The sequence below is a fragment of the Choloepus didactylus genome, chromosome 4, assembly GCF_015220235.1.
Source record: "Choloepus didactylus isolate mChoDid1 chromosome 4, mChoDid1.pri, whole genome shotgun sequence".
Classification (NCBI taxonomy): domain Eukaryota; kingdom Metazoa; phylum Chordata; class Mammalia; order Pilosa; family Megalonychidae; genus Choloepus; species Choloepus didactylus.
Window position 1 is genome coordinate 5514872 of NC_051310.1, and position 20090 is coordinate 5534961.

Here is a 20090-nt window from a genome sequence, read left to right on the forward strand (position 1 = left end):
AAGAGCCAAGTTATCCTGAAGAAGAAGCACACTACCTGATATCAAGACCCATGGGGAAGTCACAGGGCCAGACTGAGACAGGGTCGGACAACCCAACAGAACAAAACAGGGTTCAGAAACAGACCCCACATTTATGGTCACTTTATCCATGCCAGTGAGGCTGCTGCGGTGGGTAAAGGAAGGTCTTTTTAATAAAGGGTGAGAGCCAAATGGATAGTCACATGGAAAAAACTGAATTTTGACATCTAGCACCATACCAGACTCAAAAAGCAATTCCACATGGATTGTATAGCTAAATGTGAAAGGAAAACAAAGTTTTAGGAAAATAAAACAACATAGGTCTATATCTTCATTACTTTGTCGAAGCCAAAATGTATTAAACAGGACATAAAAGTTCTCAAAGTATCTTTAAAAGTGAAAATGCAAGACAGAGAGTAGAAGAAAATTTGAAATTAATATATCTATGAAGGATCTATATCTGAACTCCTACAAATCTATTGTTTAAAATTCAACACTCCACTAGAAAAATAGAACCAAAGATTTAAACTAGCACTTCACAAAATATATCCTAAAAGCCAATAAATATATGAAAAGATGCTCAACTTCATTTGTCATCAATTAACTGGAAATTAAAACCAGAATGCAGTATCATTATACACATACCAGAATGAATAAAATGAAAAACACAAACAAGAGTGGAAAAACGCATCTGTAACACACATATAAACAACAAAGAGTCCCTATCCAGAATATATAAGGAATTCCTATAAAAAATTAAGAAAAGGTCAGACTGCACAATCGAAAAATGGCCAATAAACATCTGAAAAGATACTTGACTTCATCACAGAAATGCAAGTTAGAACAAGGAGATTCCATGATGAGACAGTGTGGTAATGGCATAAGGAAGGCATACAAATCAATACAACAGAATTTGGAGTCCAGAAATAAATTTTTATATTTCTAGTCAATTGATTTTTTCTCCCTTCCTTCTTCCCACCCACCCTCCCTCTCTCCCTCCCTTCCATCTGAGTTTGTTTCTTTCTTGAATAATTTATATTTTCTTTTTTTTTCAGTTTAGCTTTTTTTCTTTTATTATTTTTTCACCCTTTCTCATTGAAATGAAATTAACAAAAGTGAAAAAATAAAACTGTATTACCTACTTAGAAAATTATGCTCCTCCTTGTTCACTCTAGAAAACTGCTACTCAAAATCTGTGGACCAGTGCTAGTCCTCAAACTCTTTGTAAGTGGCGCACAATGAAAGAAATAGAGATATTTTTGAATAATCGTTCAGAGATTTCCTAGAAATTTTCCATTGCCATGCCATGCAAGCCTATAATCAGTGGCTCTGTCTCAGTGTAGAGGGAATAAACCAGTCTGGGTCTGATAAACTTGAATGATGACAGTCAACTGATTTTGACAAAGCTTCCAGGGCAACACAAAGGGAAAGAAAAGTCTTTTTAACAAATGGTGCTGGGACAATGGGATATCCATATGCAAAAGTATGAATTTAGACTCCTACTTCACATTATACACATAAATTAACTCAAAATGGATCATATCCCTAAATACAAGAATTAAAATTATAAAACTTCTGGAAGAAAACATAGGAAAAAATCTTCATGACCTTAGCTTAGGCAGAGTTCTTAAAGACCACACCCAAAGCAAGACCCATAAAAGAAAAACTTGATAAACTGGACTTCATCAAAATTCAAAACCTTTGCACTTCAAAAGACACCATTAAGAGAATAAAAAGACAAGACACATACTGGGAGAAAATATTTGCAAATGATGTATCTGATAAAGAACATATATTCACAATATATAAAGAACTGTTACAATTCAGTAACAAGAAGACAATCAAATTTTAAAATAGGTAAAAAATTTGAATAGACATTTCATCAGAGATTTACAAATGGCAAACGAGCACATCTGAAAAGATGCTCAACATCATTAGTCATTAGGGAAATGCAAATCAAAACCACAGTGAGATACACTACCCACCGACAATAACAAGCATTGGTGAGACTCGGGACAAGCTGGAACCCTTAAGCATTGTTGGCGGAAATGTAAAATGGTGTAGCAGCTTCGGAAAACAGTTTGGCAGCTTTTTAAAAAGATAAACATAAATTATCCTTATAACCCAGCAATTTCACACTCTTAGGTATCTACCCAAGAGAAATGAAAAGAAACGTTCACACAAAGACCTGATGCAAATGTTTCCTGAACCGGAAACAACCCAAATATCCAACAACTGGTGAATTAGCAAAATGCGGCATAATCATATGATGAAATATTATTCAGCCACAAAAAGGAATGAAATATTGATAGATGCTGTGCTGCTTTGGAGCTGTTATGTGCCCCAGAAAAGGCCGTGTTCTTTTAATCCACTCCTGCGGGTGCAAACCTGTTGTGGGCGGGACCTTTGGATTAGGTTGTTCCAACTGAGATGTGACCCACCCAATTCAAGGTGGGTCTTACTCCTTTATTGGAGTCCTCTATAAGAGGATAACGGACAGACAAAGCCCAGAGAGCTCAGGGAGAAGCCCCCGGAGAAGCTCAGAGAGAGCTGGGGGAGAACAGCCCCAGGAGAAGCAAGCAACGACCTTACGGCAACGAAACTCAGGAGCCAAGGACCAGCAGACGCCCACCATGTGCCTTGCTGTCTGACAGAGGAACCCCGGATGCCAGTGGAAAGTATCGTCCTGTTGATGGCTTAATTGGGACATTTTCATGACCCTAGAGCTGTAAATTTGGAAACTATTAAATCCCCAATGTAAAAGCCAGCCCATTTCTGGTATACTGCATTCCAGCAGAGTTATCAAACAGAAACAGATGCTCTCACATGGATGAACCAAAAAAAAAAACATTAACAAGTGAACGATGTAAAAGACTCCATACTGTATGATTCCATTTATATGAAATGTCCAGAAAAGGCAAATCTAGACATAAAGCAGATCAGGGGTTGCCTGGAGCTAGGGATGCAAACAGGCATGAGAGAACTCTGGGGGTGAAGGAAATGTTCTAAAACTGGATTATGGTGATGGTTGCACAACTCTATACACTTATTAAAATAATTAAGTTTTCCACTTTGGATGAAGTTTACAATATATAAATTATACCTCAATAAAACTGTAAAAAGAAAAAACCCATGACTTGAAAAGTTAAAAAAAAATACAGAAAAAACATCTACAGACAGAGCTGAAGCTGTAATCACACGAACGCATGGCTTTTACTATTAAAAGAGAAAAGTAAAAATAAACTGTATTCAACTTAATGAAAATAAAAGTAAAAGTAATAAACGAATAAAAAGAATAAACCAAAAGAAAACAGGATAAGCAATTAAAGATATAGTGGATATTAATGATATTGACAACAAAGAAACAAAATGGTAGAAAGAAAAAATGAACTAAAGTCAGTTCTGAGAATAGTCCAAAAAAACCCATTAAAAAAAAAAAAGCCCTAGTAAACAAAAGAAAAAAGAGAAAGGTAAAATATATATAAAATGAGAAAGGTAACATTTACAGTATTTACAGTGAGAAAGGAGACGCTGCAAGAGCTGTGGAAGAGACTGGAAGAGCCACTGAAGACGACCATGTGTGAGTTGATACATGACTGACTCGCTGACCCAGTGTGGAAGGAATCCACAGATCCATCACAGAGAAAGGCACTGGGCCCAGCTGAGCTCTAAGTCCATCCTCTAGTCCTGATTCATGGATTGTAAACACATATGTTATTCCAAGTTTTCATATTTCCCAAAGAATCCTTGATTTGAAAAATAGCAGTGCTGAAAAGGAAGAAAACTACAGACCAGCTCCATGTGTTAAGCATGGATGCAAAGATTCTAAAGAAAATTAGTAAACTGAGTCCAGTGCTATAAAAAATTTAAAAAAATACTGCAATAGTATAAAAATTAAAATATGCTGCAACACAATTGAGGCTCATCCCAGTTATGTGAGGATAATGCAAAACCAGAAAAGCCATCAGCACAGCAAACAGTCTATCAATGCCTGGAGGAGAAAAGCCATGCGGCTCTGCTGCTCCCCAGCCACCAGGCACCCGGACACCAGGGTCAGCGCCCGGCAGGGGAGGGGCTGGGGAGAGCCCAGCGAGTGTGACCTGTGGAGGCTGCCGGACTGGTGAGGACCACCTGCCAGACACCAAGAGCCACCTTCACACGGAACGGGCAAATGCCAAAGCCATTTCCAAAAATGGGAAAAAGAGGGATGCTGCTATCACCTCCATTACCTGCTCTTGCTGGCTCTAGCCAATGGGTCATAAAACTAAAATAACTAGTATATGTGGGTATAACCATGGGAAGGGAGATAAAAGTATCTAGTTACAAAGGACAGGACCACATATGCAGACTCAAGTAAAAATTATAAGATTAATAAAGGAGAATCTGGTGTGATGATTGGTCATGAGAAAACATTTAAAGATAACAACAGCTTTTCTCTATTTTAAGAAGAACCAGCGAGAAACAGAAATGGAAGAAGCATTGCCTAGTCACACATGTAACAAAAACCACACAGTACTTAAGAATAAATTTTAAATGGAAAGGTTTCAAGAAAACCCATGAAATCTTACAAAAAGTCCTAAAACAAGATCCCAAGTAATGGAGACAATGCTACCTTCCTGGATGGGAAAAGGATGTCACCAAAGTGTCAATCTTCCCCAAATTAATATATGAATCTAATGTAATGCCAACCAATTCCTATTTTTTCTGAAATGGACAAAATTATTTTCACACATATTTAGAAGCACTTAATTTTAGAAAAGCCAAGAATCGTCAGTTCAGCCCAGCGAGGCAAACGGGCACAAGGCCGTGGGTGCCCCCCCCCCGAGGCCCACTCCCTGCGCTCCCGGGCCAGGTGCCCTGTTGAGACGTCCTCCTGGATATGCAACGCAATGGTGGATCCTTTAGGCTGTCCGGGGAACAGTGAAGGTAGCATGCAAAGAGCAAAGCGGAGAAGGGTGAAGAGGGGTAGAAGAGAGGCAGAGGAAAGGTCTGTGCAGTGGCCCCTTGGAAGAGGAGAAGAGGGGTCCATCAGGCCCGGAGCTCACGTGCCCGAGCCCTGTGGGATGCACAGGCCTCCCCAGGCCGTCAGCAAGGCACAGGCCCACTCGATGGCCAGGGGTAGGGCTCTGCAACGCCTTTCCCATACCAGACGTCTGCACCCCTCAGCCTCCGGGGCAGTCAAGGGCACTTATTCCCTGATCCGGGGGGTTTCGCACCAGCAGGATGCCAGCGCCAAGGGCAGCAGGGGCTTGGCTGTGCTTCACGCTGTGCCCCCAGGACCTGCTTTAGGAGGTGCTCAGTACATAGTTGCTGAATGAATGAACAGCATCAGAAAGGTATGGTCTTTTGGGGAGTGGGAAACATCATCAAAAAATGACCCCATGTGCAAACAATCTACCACAACGTGAAACCAAATACAAGCAATGAGAGGAGAGCAAGTGAGGGGCGGGCGAATCATCTGTCTCCATCGATCCATCCTTCCGTCCCTCCAGACATCCCTCCTTCTTCCTACTCCTCCCGCCCTCCCACCACATTTGTGTGGTGCTCCCGCTGTATGCCAAGTCAGGGGAAGGCCCTGGGACACAGCTAGAAAGACAAACGTCCCACTCTGAGTCCACACTTGATGAAAATGAATCGTACAAGACCCATTATTATGAATTTAAGACATGAAACAAGTCTGATGTTTTCTATGTCATAGACTAGTCTCATATTTAGTAAATATAAAGGTTTTCACATTTGACTTTAGGGTCTTCATCCTATTTTTCTTGAGAAGATTTTAAGAACCTCAAACTCAAAATCTCCCAAAGGAAGACTTTTAGGGATTGAACACCATCAGCTAGAAAGGGTGACTAAGCCCTTTTGGGGAAATTCAAAGTAAAGTCGAGCACTTTTTCCCCTGATGAGTCTCAAATAAAGCACTCCTGGATGGAAGCAATCCCAAAGGAAATTCCTTAATACACTACAGTATTAGCCATTTACGTCTCCAACACCAGGAAAATGGAGGGGCTTCACTGAAATGCTCCGGGTACTCTACTGCTAGTAACTGCTTTCTGAATTGCTCAAGTTTTAAGACAAATGGAAGAGATTTATTTAAAAGAAAAATTGACTAGCTTTCACCATAATCAATAGGAAAAGACTCTCCTCTGTTTTATTAGGGTACTACACTTACTTCTCAAATAGCTCTGGAATTTAAATTACCAGGGAAGTACTTGAGATAATGGCATTCAATCCAAACAAACTCAACACAAAGGAAAAGATAATTCTACAAAACATAAACACAGCAAAGCCATAGGAAATGCCAGCCAACTATCACAACAGTGCTCCTTCTCCCCAGGGAGCCGAGTTCCAACTTCCGAAAGACAAATAACAGACGGCACCTTTCAGCGACGGCAGCTTCTGAAGCTCTCGGTTGTTGCTGGCGCTGAACCTGGAGGAGTTCTGCCGCGTGTCCTTCTTCACCACCGGCTGAGGGACGGGGACTTTTATTTTACCAGACACCGCAGACTGGGGGACAGCAATACTGTTTTTCCTGCTGGGAATCTGCTTCCAAAATAAAACAGAAACAAGTGAGTATTTTAAATGTTGCATTTTAGGGCATATTTTAGAGAGAAAGCATCCACAAAAGTTTCTCTCTGGGACAGTCTCCCTGCTCCACTGCAAACCCCAGGACTGCTTAGTCGTTGGCCGGTGGGGCTCACGCCCCCTCCAGCAACGTCAGGTTCAGAGGGACGCACAGATACCCCTGACTCCTCAGGTCCTCCTTCCAACCTGTGATTCTCAAAATTCACCACTTAAGGTGACGAGGGCGGCTGGGTCGGAGGGGCCTGAGAGATGACTGGCTCCCGGCCCTGAAGAAGGAAGAAGGGGCCAGGAGCCAAGAACACAAGGGCCTCCAGGAGCCGGGGAAGGCAGGGAGCGGCTCTGTAGGGCGGCGACAGAAGCTGACACCTCATAAATGACGGATCTGAGCTTTCCCTTTAAGCCTCAAGAAACGCTCTCCGGTCCACGCTCCTGTCAGCTCCGGGCCCCAGATGCAGGACGCGGCCCCAGCCTGCAGCCGAGGAGTGCCGTCCAGCCACGGAGCGGCCAGGGGCCAGGCCGGAGCCACACTGCCACAGCAAACACGCCAGCAGAGGTGCACAGCTGGAGCCGGGCTGCCTGCCCATCACCTTCCCACCCCTGCGCCCTGTCCCAGCAGCGGTGCCCACAGCGGCAATGCCAAGTGTCCACCGCGGACTCCCCCACCCCCTCCAGTCCCCAAAGGTCTCTATCCTCACACCTGCACCTACAAGACAAACCCAGCAGCCTCCTCCAGTGAGCAGGGCCTAGGAGAGTGGATGCACCGAGGCAAGCCCTGCACACATCTGTTCTCACCTTTGAATGACACTTTTACCAAGAAATGAGAGCTGCTTCACTTTTTAACGAAGTGCTTAGGAACACTGCAAGCAGCTTCCCAGACTGACACACCCCCAGAACCCCAGGAGGCTGTCCTCCCTCCCACAGTCTGTGGCTCCTCCTCAAAGGGCCTTCTTGGGCTGGGACCTGGTGTCCCCTCACCCAGGACGCCCCAAATTCCTCACTGCAGCTTTCTTCAGGTACTCTCAGGAAACCCTAGTATTTATTCTGCAGTCACAAAGAGCTATTCCTAGGATCAGACTTGTTTTAAACGTTAAATTATATGGACACTGTGTTCCACTGGACTGAAATGTGTATCTCCTTTCAATTTTTCCATAAAGCTGAATCCACCACTACACACACAACGACCTTGCTAAAGGTCACTGAGTGTAAAGATGAACAAAACCAGCCCCACTTCTCCTCTCCTCCTCATCAGGAATAGAAACTGTGCATCTTGTGCAACAAAGCTCGTGAGAGAAGTAAATCCACGGCCATTCACAGCACTGAGGAAAACGAGCTGAGGTAGGGTTCCTAACGCCCAAGAAAATAAAAAATGAACCCCAAGGCTGCCGACTGTGGGCACCGTCCCCTCTCATTCGGACATGCAGGAGCTGCCCCCATCTCCTGCCCTCACTCGGCTCTCCTGGAGCATTCTCCTAGAAGCAGGCAGAGGGAATATCTGAAAAGGAAGATCTGCCCTGTCACCCCATGCCTAACACAGTTCAATGATTTCTCCAAGTTCTCAGATCCAAAACACTGAGCGGATGGGCAGGTCTCCTAGGCCCTGCACGCTGCGGTTACACACTCCGTCTCGGGCCTCAGCTGGCCCGTGCCTTCTCCAGCTCCCGCCACAGGAGCTCTTTCCCACTCCTTCTGGGTGCTCCATTCAGGCCCCAAATTCCTCCCCCTCCCACACTCCTTCCAGGTGTGGTGCTCTGCCCACCACCACTATCCCCTGCCCCTTGTCCCATCCACGCTCCGTGCCCCCCTCCAGCCCTATGCTCCCTCCAGGCTCTGTGCCTCCCCCCCAGCCCTATGCTCCCTCCAGGCTCTGTGACCCTCACCAGCCCCCTGCTCCCTCCAGGCTCTGTGCCCCCCTCACAACCCATACTCCACCGAGGCTCTGTGCTCCCCCTCACACCCCATGCTCCCTCTAGGCTCTGTGACACCCCCCCCCCAGCCCTATGTTCCCTCCAGGCTCTGTGACACCCTCCCTTCAGGTCCATGCTCCCTCTAGGCTCTGTGCTCCCCCCTCACATCCCATGCTCCCTCCAGGCTCTGTGACACCCCACCCCCCCAGCTGGCTCTGTGACCCTCCCCACAAGCTCTGTGACACCCCTTCCCCCCAGGTCCATGCTCCCTCCAGGCTCTGTGCTCCCTTTCACTCTGAGCTCCTTCCAGGCTGTGTGCTCCCTCCCACCCAGACCTCTGAGTGTGGCCCTCCATCCCCACTCTTCCTCTTCGTTCAGCTCTTGCGGTGCTCTGGCTTCCCCTCTGCAGCCCTCTCACGGCTGAAGGTTTACATTCACTTGTATGACTACGAGCTAGGCACCAACCTGAAGCGGATCAAGCCTTGAGATTTCACCACCAGTTTATAGGAGAGACAAAGGAGAGAAGATGTCAACAACCTCCAAGGATGCAACCAGCAAGCACAGAAGAAGGGGGGAAACTGCAGCACCACTGACATTTGGGGCCAGATCATTCTGTCGTGGGCCCACCCCGGACACCGCAGGATGGCTGGCAGTGTCCCCGGCCTCCACCCACCGGATGCCAGCAGAATCTCCCCACCCAGCTGTGCCAACCCAAAGGCCTCCAGATGGTGCCAAATGTCCCCTGGGAGGCAAAACTGCCCTTGGCTAAAACTCGCATCCTTCGAGTGTGCATGAACAACCTGATTTCTTTAGCAACTAAATTGCAAGAAGGAAAAAGAAAGGAGGAACCCATATGGATTGAGAGATGTAACAACCAAACATAACGTGTGCACCTGATTTAAATCCGGCTTCAAAGAAACCAACTGAAAAAATATTGGGGGTAATATATGCTGACAGTAAGGAATTACTGTTAATTTTTTTTAGGTGGGATATGAGTGCTTTGATTTTGTTTAAAGAGGGTCATTATTGAAGGATACTCATGGAGATTTACATATAAAATGTGATGTTAGAGATTTGTTTCAGAACAATCCAGAGTGAGGAGAGGGAAGTGTGTGTGCGGAGTGGGGGCGGTAGATGAAACAAGACTGGCTGTGTGCCGACAACCGTCAGAGCCGGGAGATGGGGATGTGGGGCAGGGGGTGGGATCATAGTACTGACTCAACTTCTGGGTAAGTCAGAATCATCCATAATAAAAAGGTTTTAAACTCTTCTCTGGCTTAAGTCCATTCCCCTCTTGACTGGACTTGGGTGGTGCTTTCCCTAGTCTTTTCCCCAACTATAGTTTTATACTGTTAACAGATTTACCTTTCTAAAGTATGTATCAGACCACTCCCCTGATCAAAAACCGTCAGTGGCTCCCTACTGCCTGCAGGACAAAGTCCAAACTCCCGAGCACGGCAGTCAAGGCCAGCCATGGTCTACCCTAAACCGGCTTTTCCAGACTCATCTCTCAGCAAACCCCAGGCTGCAGGCCGCCAGGCCACTCTCAGACCCTCGGTTACTCTTGGGTCACGTCCGTTCCGACACCCGTTCCTTCAGCCTGACGCCTCTCCTCCCCCTCCGCGAACCTCTGAAACGCTCACCTGCAGCCCCAGTTCCAGGGCCGCCTCTCGTGGCCGTTCCACTCGCTCCCACTCTGCCTCCGGCACAGGTCCACCTGCACCAAAAGCAGGGACCGTGGCTCGTCCTCCCACCGGCCAAGCCGCCCGCCGTCGCGCAGGAGTGCGCAGCCTCGTCCTCACGCCACTGTCCCTGACCCCTGGAACGCCAGCCTGCACGCCTCCCGTGCCAAACACACGGTACTCCAGAGACGCCACACCACTCCCCTCCCAGATGACGCGCACTCGCACGCCTCTTCAGACTGCTTCAAAGGCCGCCTCATCTGCTCCTCTCCCGCCTGCCCTGGGAAACGTCCCTGATGCTGCAGAGGGCCCCACACGGACCCCTCACAGCTGCCACCAGGGTGCTCTGTCCAGCGACAGACAGGAGAGGGTCTCTCAAGGACCCCTGGGGCTGAGGCTAGTGCGGGAGGACTTGGTGCGGACGGACGCATCGGCGCCACGGCTTCTCGCCCCTTCCACCCGGCTGCCCTCTGGCCGCCCGAAGAGGGCCCAGGCTCAGCGCCACAAAGCAGACGGCCTGGTGCCCAGACGCACCCATGGTGGCGAGCGCTGGACGGCAAGCAGTAGGTGTGCTTCCTCTGTTCAGGCCTTCACTCGTAAACTAAAAGCTGGACACCAATCTTGAAATTACGAGCAATCTTCACACAGAACTCTGATTCTGTTTAGCTCCCTGACTTGGATAAAAGCTAAAAATGACTTGATGCTTGCGTTTTTTGTGACTCTTTTCTGGAATGGGTTTTTTTGACCTATTCATTTAGTGAGGTTAGAGATGCCCACGTCACCCTCTTTCCTTCATTTTTGCCTTAATGGTGGGAAATTATTTATCAAACTCAGTGTGAGAACCAGATCAAAACAGCTGACCTTTCCCTTTTGCTAGAAGTTGCTGAAAGTCACCCGGAGATTTCTGAGACACACCACTCCTCCTTCCTCACCCTTCCAGGACCACGGGAGCTTCAGATGGTGGGAAATGCTAAGTCGGACACTCGACCACCCAATCTGAAGCTGCAGCAGCGTGCTGGGAGCCGCCCCTGCTCCCGCCAGGCCCCTCACTGAGGCAGCCAAGGCGGCTCGGGGCAGGCTTGTCTGTGAATGGGGAGCTCCCCCCGAGCAGGGGTCACCTGAGAGGAGGGGACGTGGTAATGCGGGCACTGCCCCGGCAGATTCCTGACCCTGGGCCTTCTTGGCCTGGCTCCTCCCTGCAGGCTGTCTGGCCCCCACATCCAAGGAGCAGAGCTATGCCTCCGGAGAGACATCCCCCCACCCAGGCAGCAGCAGCCTGTCGCAGTTTCTAATGCAGAACACAATTCAAACCCACATGTCCCGGTGCCCAGCTGCTACCCCCCACAACCTACGTGCAGCCCAGGCAACAGCATCCCCCAAAATGTGAGGAAAGAACAAGAATCTAGTCAGCAGAGAGATGGGTGTTTGTTAGAGTCTCTACTTCTCTGTACGTTTGAAATATTTTATTAACAGCAAATTTGTGACAAAGCCTCTCTCCTGGAGGTTTCACCATTTAGAGGCTCACTATATCAACAAGCAACTCCCTTTATTCTGTACCCAAGAGATTAGGATTTAAGAAATGATTATGGTTACTGAATCATTACATAGATATTTCTTTTCACTTTCTAGCATATTAGAGTAGCCAGAGGGAAATACCTGAAATTGTTGAACTGTAACCCAGCTGCTTTGATCTCTGAGAATGGCTGGGTAACTACACAGCCTTTATCTTGTGACCGTAAAAACTTGTGACTGACCCTCACTTGGACACCCTTATCCTGGTTTTCAACTTCAGCATCTTATGTTCACTGAAGACTGCCCCTAACGTTTATTAGGGCCTTGCGTCAGCCCAGAACTAACCCACTCTAAATGCAAAACTGTCTTGCTAGACAGAACCTGATCTAACCAAAATGGGCCTGCCTGACATGCGCAGTAGCTTAGACTTTAAACTTTAAGTGACCTACACCTTGTTATAGTACTAAAAATCATGCCCATCATCATATTCCGCCATTTTCTTATATACGTTCTGTTACAGAGCATGTAACCAACCTGCGGATGCTCAATAATTGGTCTAATTCCATCACCTGGAGCCACTGTGCTCATTATCCTAAAACCTGCCCATCTTTTGATCTATAAAACTATCAGAGTTACTGTAGTTTGGGGAGACAGAAGTTTAGGCCAGTAGGCCATCTGATCTCCTGCTTTGCACCTAGCAATAAACCCTTTCTCTCCTTGGAACCCCAGGGTCTCAGGAATTGGTTATTTGAACACATCAGGCAGGGAATCCACTGCTTCTGATCAGGATCAATTCAACCACAATTCTGAAACCTCTCCACTTGATGTAAGACACTGATCACTCCACTGGGCAGGCCCAAGTCATTGGTCTCTCGACAGCTGCCCAATGGTGACAGCGTCCGACACACTGGAAGGCCTCCCTCCCCGAGCAGAACCACCGTTCGTTCCAGACAAGGGCCCAGGAGTGGAGGCCCACTGGCGGCAGCACCGTCTCTGTCAAGTGTTGAATCTGACTTTGATTCCGTTAGGCCAGGGGTTGGCAAATGACAGCCCGTGGGCAAACCTGGCCAATGCCAGTTTCCGTAAATACGCTTTCATAGAAACGCAGCCACTCCTCTTTGCTCACCTGTTGTCTTTGGCGGCTTCTGCACCGTGGCAGAGCTGAGTGACTGCCACAGAGGCTGGGGGACACAGAGCCCAAAGCATTTACACTCTGGCCCCTTACAGGGAAACTTTGCTGACCACTGCAGGCCAACATTTCCTGGTTGGATGGTGGGAGTAAAGGAAGGAGAGAAAGAGTTCTCCTGTTCAAAGCAGACCGTGCATGAACGCTCACCACCAAGCCTCCGGGGCCCCATCAAAAGCGATGCTGGAGGTGAGCAGCAGGCACTCCGCCTCCACAGGGTCCCCAAGAGTCCCAGGACTCGGGGATTCTGGGCACGATGGAGGGCAGGAATGAGAGGCAGGGCTGAAAAGAAGGGGTGAACTTCTGGTCTGAACATGACCTGGTCACAGTCACCCTCATCCCCCACTGGGTGTTCACAGAGGGGAAAAAGGTGTTTTCTGAAGAAACCAACCTGTCCAGGATAATCAAGGCTGCTGGTGTAGGAGATGCCCCTGAGAGCAAAGTCTCTGCATTCTAGTCTTTAGGGGTCAAAAGCCCCCAGAGCCAGCTCCCCGGGAAGGCCCAACACACATGGGTGGCTGATAAGCCCCCAAGTCCAGGGCCCACGGCCAGCTCTGCTGCTGCCCCTCCTTCAGCGGGCACAGGCAGGCGAGGTCCCCAGGCACCGGTGAAGGCCAAGGCTCCTACCTGCTCTCCCTGCCTCGGCTCCTACCCCTCAGTCCCCAAACGGCAGCTGGCAGGATGCTTTAAATACATATTTAACATCAGATCCTATTATTTCCCTGCTCACCACACTCCTGCTGTTTCCCACCAACCTCGCCAACGGCTGCCTACTAGATCTCCCCACTGTCACTACCCAACAACCAAACTGCCTCCCTTGGGCTGGACACACCAAGATCACCTCCACCCCGGGCCTCTGCACCGGCCGCTGCCTCTGGCTGCAATATCCTTCCCCGACTCCCCACCTCATCCCTGGCCATGGTCTCCAGCAGCAAGTCTGGAAACGCGAGTACAGTTCTGGGTGCCACAGTGACCAGAGGGTGCTGCTGGCGCCAAGAGCCTGGGGGCCACTGCCCCTGCCCAGCCTGAGACGCTTATACCAAATGCCAGCAGCCCCCACACAGTGTCAGCATCCTCTGGGAAAGCAAACTCCACTGGGGCAGGGCCTCTGCGGCCTGCAGTGCTGCATCCCCAGCACCCGCCACAGCGCTCAGCACAGGGCCAGACTCAGGCTGGCCTTGCTGGATGGCTGCGGGAGAGAATGGACTGGGGGAAAAGCCCGCAAAGGGAAACAAAGAGATGGCCAAGCTAAAATCAAGAGGAAAAAGGCACCGAGATGGCAAGACTGATTCAGGGAACAGAGAGGAACTTAGAAAACTTCAATTGCCATCTCAGAGTCTGTATTTATAAAATTAGCCAGGTTGTTCTGGGGGGAAAAGGAACAGAAAACAAGAAAGAGCCCCTGAATATTAAAAATTTTTTGCTGAAAGAAAAACTTCAGCAGAAGAAAATTAAAAGTCAAGAAAATCTGCCATAATAACAAGATCAACGCAGAAAACATAAGAGAAAAGACAGGCGATCAAGACTAAGTTAGAATATTTGTGATCTTAACTCCAAGGAGTTCCAAGAAAACAGAACAGGGAAAACGGAGTAGAAATTATCAATAATTAACCAAAGAGGAAGTCCAGGAGCTGAAGGACGCAGGCTGGTCTTCAGGTCGAAAGGGGCCGGAGGGTGCCCAGCGCCACAACTGAGGACTCAGCCGCACGTCACCATGGCGCTTCGGGTCACTGCCCGAGTCCAGGGAGGAAGACAGGTCGCCTGCAGGGGACGGGCACCAGCCTTCCCGGTCAGCGACACGCCTGCTTGGAGACAGCAGAGCAGTACCCGAGGACATGCTTTTCACGTTAGAATCCTGTTCCCAAATTATCAGTCATATGTGAGGGAAGGAGGCAGACGAGAGACACCTTCAGCCAGGCCAGCAGGGACGGGCGGCTGGCGGGGGGCTTCGAGGGGTCCCGTCCAGGGCTGGGCGCTGCTGCTGGGAGTTCCTGACATCAGGGGTCACAGGCACCGGAGAGGCCGCAGCCGTGCAGGGAGGACACTCGAGCAGCCCCAGGGCTCGGCCTGCTGCCGACAACCAAGTAAGCAAGTCACGGGAGTGGGTCCTCCACCCAGCAGGCACTGGAGACCCTCAGCCAGGACCACCGAGACGACCACAGGCCGTGTTTTCAAAGGTAACACTCCCAATGGCTCTTTCCAACCACGGCAGGGGAAAATTAGAAGCGGGGGGGGGGGGGGTGAGGATTTTCTTTCTGTACCAGGTACAGAACAGCTGTCACCAAGGGTGCATGGGATTTAAATCCTCAAACCCAGCATCCGATGGTTAAGGAGGTAAGCGGAGAGGACTCTGAGGTTCTAGAAGAGGGCACAGCCTGGGCCCTGAAGGACCGCGTGGGGTGGGGTGGTGAAGGACAGACAGACTTCCAGGGGTTAGGCCTCGACGGCCCTCCAGTGCATCCGTACGGCAGCCAGGGCTGCTCACCTCGGCGCACGTGAGCCCTCTCAACACCTGCTGTGTCGTGAGCGTCCACCCGGATGACCGGACAGGGTTCCTGCAAGTCATTAGGACTCTTGTGTTTGTTTCATTTTCAGTAAAATAATTTTAGGGGTCCTACTAGCATTGTAGAATTTTGAAAGAAAAATTTCACTTGCTTCGCAAAGCTAAAGCTCTATAGTGTCTATATGTAAAACAAAAGAAAACCTGATTATCAATGTGTGTCTTAAAAACAGGGCCATTGGTTAGTGCTAGTTTGGTGCAGACACCAGTGTGCTCTTTGAGGTCAGCCGGTCAAGAGCTCCCACCATTCACAAATTTGTTCACTCATTAATTCATTCACACATTCACACATGCTGGATAACAGGACGGACACACTTCTTTTGACCCTGGCACATATAATCAGGTACAACCTAAGTGATCAGGGCAAGCTCTCAGAGCTTAGTTCCTCCACTTGTAAAACAGGATAATGTCAGTCACTCCTACTCACTCCCAGGGCCCTGCTGGAACCTAAATGAGATGAGTCATGCAACACGGCAGCTGACGTGTACTTAAGGGCTCATGGAAGGCGAACGATGTACCCCAACAAAGATATGTTCCTAATCTTAATCCGTGTTCCTGTGGGTGTGACTGTATTTGTAAATGGGACATTCTGAAGATGTTATTATTAGTTAAGGTGTGGCCAACTGAGTCGGGCTAGTCCTCATCCGTATCCCTGGAAGCCTTACAGGGAGGTCACCGGAGGAGCCAGGAGCCAGCAGAAACCAGAAGAGCAAACCCGAGAAGCATGCACCACATGACGGGAGGCAGAGCCGCAAGCTGAGGCACCCAAAGAACTGTGGCCAACCCCAGGACGTGGCCGACTTTGGGGAGAGAGCAAGGCCTTGCTGACGGTTTGAATGTGGCCTCCTGGCCTCCAAACCATGGGGCAGCTTTCCTCTTCCCTGAATGGAATGATACAGTTTGTACTCTTGTGTGTCATACTTGTTTTCACTCAACATAGTATTTTTGAGATTCGCCTGTGTTGTGTTTGTCAGTAGTTTGTTCCTTTTCATTGCTGTGTACCATTGTTCTTTCTCCTGCTGATGGAGAAAAGGTGGTTTTCACTTTGGGCACACGATATTATAAATAAAGCTTCTATGATTATTTGGAAAAAAAAAAAAAAAAAGACACCTTCAGATACGCAAAGAATCGAAAGATTTGCCTCTCAGGAAGTGACCTGAAAATGAACTCCAGCAAAGCAGACTGAACCACAAAGGAAGCAGCAGCAGCGCCAGGACAGGGCAGGTGCACCCGGAGAGGCCGGGAGCTCATCTGCGGACCCAGCACTCCGGATTACAGCCACAGGACGGGGCGCTCCAGGAAGGGCCGGCCAAGGTACAGGAGTAGACAGGACACCAACCCCCGGAGCCTGGGAACTCCTGACCAAAGTCAAACATTTAAGAATAAAAGAAAGACTTCAGAAGCTCAGAACGACAGAAAGGAAGCGTGATCGCTGTACATTTACCACATATGCAACAGCTATATGCTGATTTTCAGCTTTCAAAAGTAACCGACAGACTAAGCCTGGAGGACTTACTAGGGTCACAGGATGTCCTTAGGTGTTAACGGAGGCCGTGCAAAAGCACAGGTGACAGGAAGCTGACTCGGCAAACACCACCTCACGGAGTGACCTGAAGGACAGGGATTTACTCTCATGGTTCTGGAGGCTGGAGCCCAACACCCAGGCAACGGTCCGGGGGCTTCCTCCCGGGGTCTGCGGCGCCCCAGAGCCCTCCATCACGGGGCACATCCTCTCCGGTGTCTGCCTGTGACTTCTGGCTTCGGGACAGGCTGCACCTGAATCTCCTCTCCGTGGAAGGGCTCCACCCACGTGGGGACAGGCCCACCTGGCTCAATCCGGCCTCCTCTAAACAGGAACCCCAAGGATAAATGCTCCCACATCCTAAGCGTAGCACCTTCACGGGTACTGTCTACCAACGGCGCACAGCCACAGGACAGGGGGAAGGACTTGAGCATGTCCTTGTGGGGACACAGTTCCACCCCAACAGAAGCAGACAGGGGGAAGGGGGAGGAGAGCTGAAGGGAAAGCTGGGGGTTCAGGTATCGCTACCTTACAAAGTGGAGAGTCAGGAGATTTCTACAGCTGCAGGAAACAGAAATTACTGTGTAATTGTAATACATAAAGCTTCAGAAGAAACTAACAGGAAGGAAAACCAGTGATATAACTATATGGGGGGGGGGGTAGAGGGAGAAGGCTGGCTGTGACACCAAGAGGTTAACATACAGTGCACAGAGCTGGGAAATGATCAAATGCTTAATTTTCTAATATCTGAACAATTGCTATGAACCAGGTACTTTCCCCTTGGCTGTTCTGTCTTTGGTTTTCAGTGGTTTTACTATAATGTGACTGATGTAGTCTGTTTGTATTTATCCTGATTGGAGTTTGCAGAGCTTCTTGAGCATGTGACTTGATGTTTTTAATCAGTGCTGGAGAATCTGGGCCATTATCGATTCTGCCTCTGCTCTCCTGCATCGCCAGTAACACGTGCTGGCTGTTTTCCACACACTCCATATGTCTCGGATGCTCTTTTCTACAGTTAGTCTCTCTTTTCCTTCTCTTGCTTCAGTTTGTACATTTTCCATTGAACTAGCTCACTAACCCGCTCTTCCAATGTATCTAATCTCTCAAAGATACCTATTAAGGTCTTAAATTCAGTGATTGTATTTTTCAGTTCTAGAATTTTTTTGTTTAAAAAATCCAATTCTCTAGTGAAATTCTCCATATCTCATCTGTTTTCTTGAGTATATTAATCAAAGTTATTTCAAAGTCCTTACCAGCTATATCCAGTAGTTGAATCACCTGTTTCCTTGTGTTTTCCTCTTGGTCTTTGACCATCTGGTCTTGTTTCACAACATGGTTGCTAGTTTTTTATTGAATGCTAGACACTTGTGCTTTAGTCTCCTAGGCTGCTCAAATAAATATAATGAAATTGGTCAGCTTAACCAGTGGGAATGTATTGGTTCAAGGTTTGAGGCTGGGAAAAGGTCCAAACCAAGGTGTCATCAAGGTGATGCTTTCTCCCCAAATCCAGCATTCTGGGCCAGTGGCCCGGGCTCCTGTGCCACACGGCCAGGCGCACGGCAGCATCTCCCAGTCGATTCCTTCTCTAACGGGTTCCGTTTCAGCTTCTTGCTTCCTGAGGCTTTTTTGTCTGGATTTCATTCTCTTACTAAGGCCGCCAGTAATGGGGTTAAGACCCACCTGATTGGGATGGGCCCCACCTTGACTGAAGTCACCTCATCAAAAGGTCCTACCTACAGTGGGCTCACACCCACAGGAAGGGGATTAGGTTTAAGAATGTGTTTTTATGGGTACATACAGCTTCCAATCACCACACTGTGTACGAAAAATTACAGGCCTTGGACCACGTTACCGTCCTCCAGGGAGGTTCACTCTTTCTTCAGCAAGGTGGAATTGGCCTGATGACCAGAACCCAACTGGGAGCCGAACCCACTGAGGCTGGGCTACCGTCTCCCAAGCTCTGCCTGTCTGTCTTCACCCCTGTGCGAGAGGCCTTCGGGGTATTCACCGGGGTCCCTCCCCACAGTGGGTCACAGATTCTAGTATTTGCCACCTCAGCACTGGGAGACTTCCAAACTGCGCTCTGCTTCTCAAAGGCCTTCGGCTGAGCTTCGCAGCATCTCACCCCATGCAGTTTTAGAATTCAGCAAACGTCCTAAGGGGAAACCAGCCTGAGCGTCAGGCTCAACTCTCTATCTTCCTTCCCATAACTGGACTTCTAGATCCTCAAGTATCTCGTTTCTGCCTCTGCAGCTCCTGAAACTGCCGCTCCCTCTGCCTCCTGGAGCAGCCCGGAAAAGCCCCTGTCTGGGCAGCCGCGATTCCCATTCTCTCCCCCGGAGTCGGCGTCAGCCAGTTACCCGAAGGTAACGAGCGGTGCAGGTGTGGGGCCTCCCACAGCTCTCTCTGCTCAGGACCTCCTTCCCTCGAGTCCTGGAGACACTCCAGGGCTCTTCAACATCCTCAAAATATATATTTGGTATTTTTCTGGCTTTTCTAGTTGTTCTCATTGGGAACAATGGTCCACTACAGGATATTTTAACTTAGTAATTACATAGGACAGGGGCTATTATTACCACCCATTTACAGACCAGGGAACTAAAGCACAGAGACTAATCAAATTACCCCAGATCACAGAACCAAGACTTGAGGAAGCCAAGATCTGAGTCCAGGGCGCCTCATCCAGAGCCCCCCCGCCCACGCTGCTCCCCGGATGAGTCAGACGGCTGGAGGGAACGGTCAACAGAGGTTTGCTCTGGGAAGCAGGACTGAGAATTGGATCAGGTGAAATGGAAAACAGCGAAATATTTTTATAATATTTCATGTTTTTTTGAATATGTGTTTTGACAAAAAAAAATAATAATAATAAAATAAAATGTTTAGGAAGAAAGAGTAGAAAGCCAGAAGGATGTGAGGTTGTTGTTTGGGTCTCTGGCTCACACGCCTCTGGGAAGGGAAATGGAGTTCCCGGAGCCCGTGACCTGAGCACAGTCTTTGCCAATGCAGCTGCTCACGGGCCACGTGGCAAACGGCCTCCTTCCCATCCCACCACCACACTTCCCTTTTCCTCTTGCCTCACTCTACTTCCTTCTCTTTTGCCAATTTATATTTCTTCTTTTTCTCT

General features: G+C 48.7%; 1 protein-coding gene across 6 annotated transcripts in view; it reads right to left on the reverse strand.

Annotated features, from left to right (window-relative positions):
- PPP2R5C (protein phosphatase 2 regulatory subunit B'gamma) overlaps window positions 1-20090 on the reverse strand; it is a 157409-nt gene that overhangs the window by 128612 nt on the left and 8707 nt on the right. For 5 of the 6 annotated variants that reach the window (XM_037831843.1, XM_037831845.1, XM_037831848.1 and 2 more), the window contains one exon: window positions 6396-6561. The exons of the other annotated variant lie outside the window; for it this stretch is intronic. In XM_037831843.1, the coding sequence (XP_037687771.1) occupies window positions 6396-6561 (166 nt within the window). The remainder of the gene's footprint in view (window positions 1-6395; window positions 6562-20090) is intronic. 6 annotated transcript variants of the gene reach the window in all.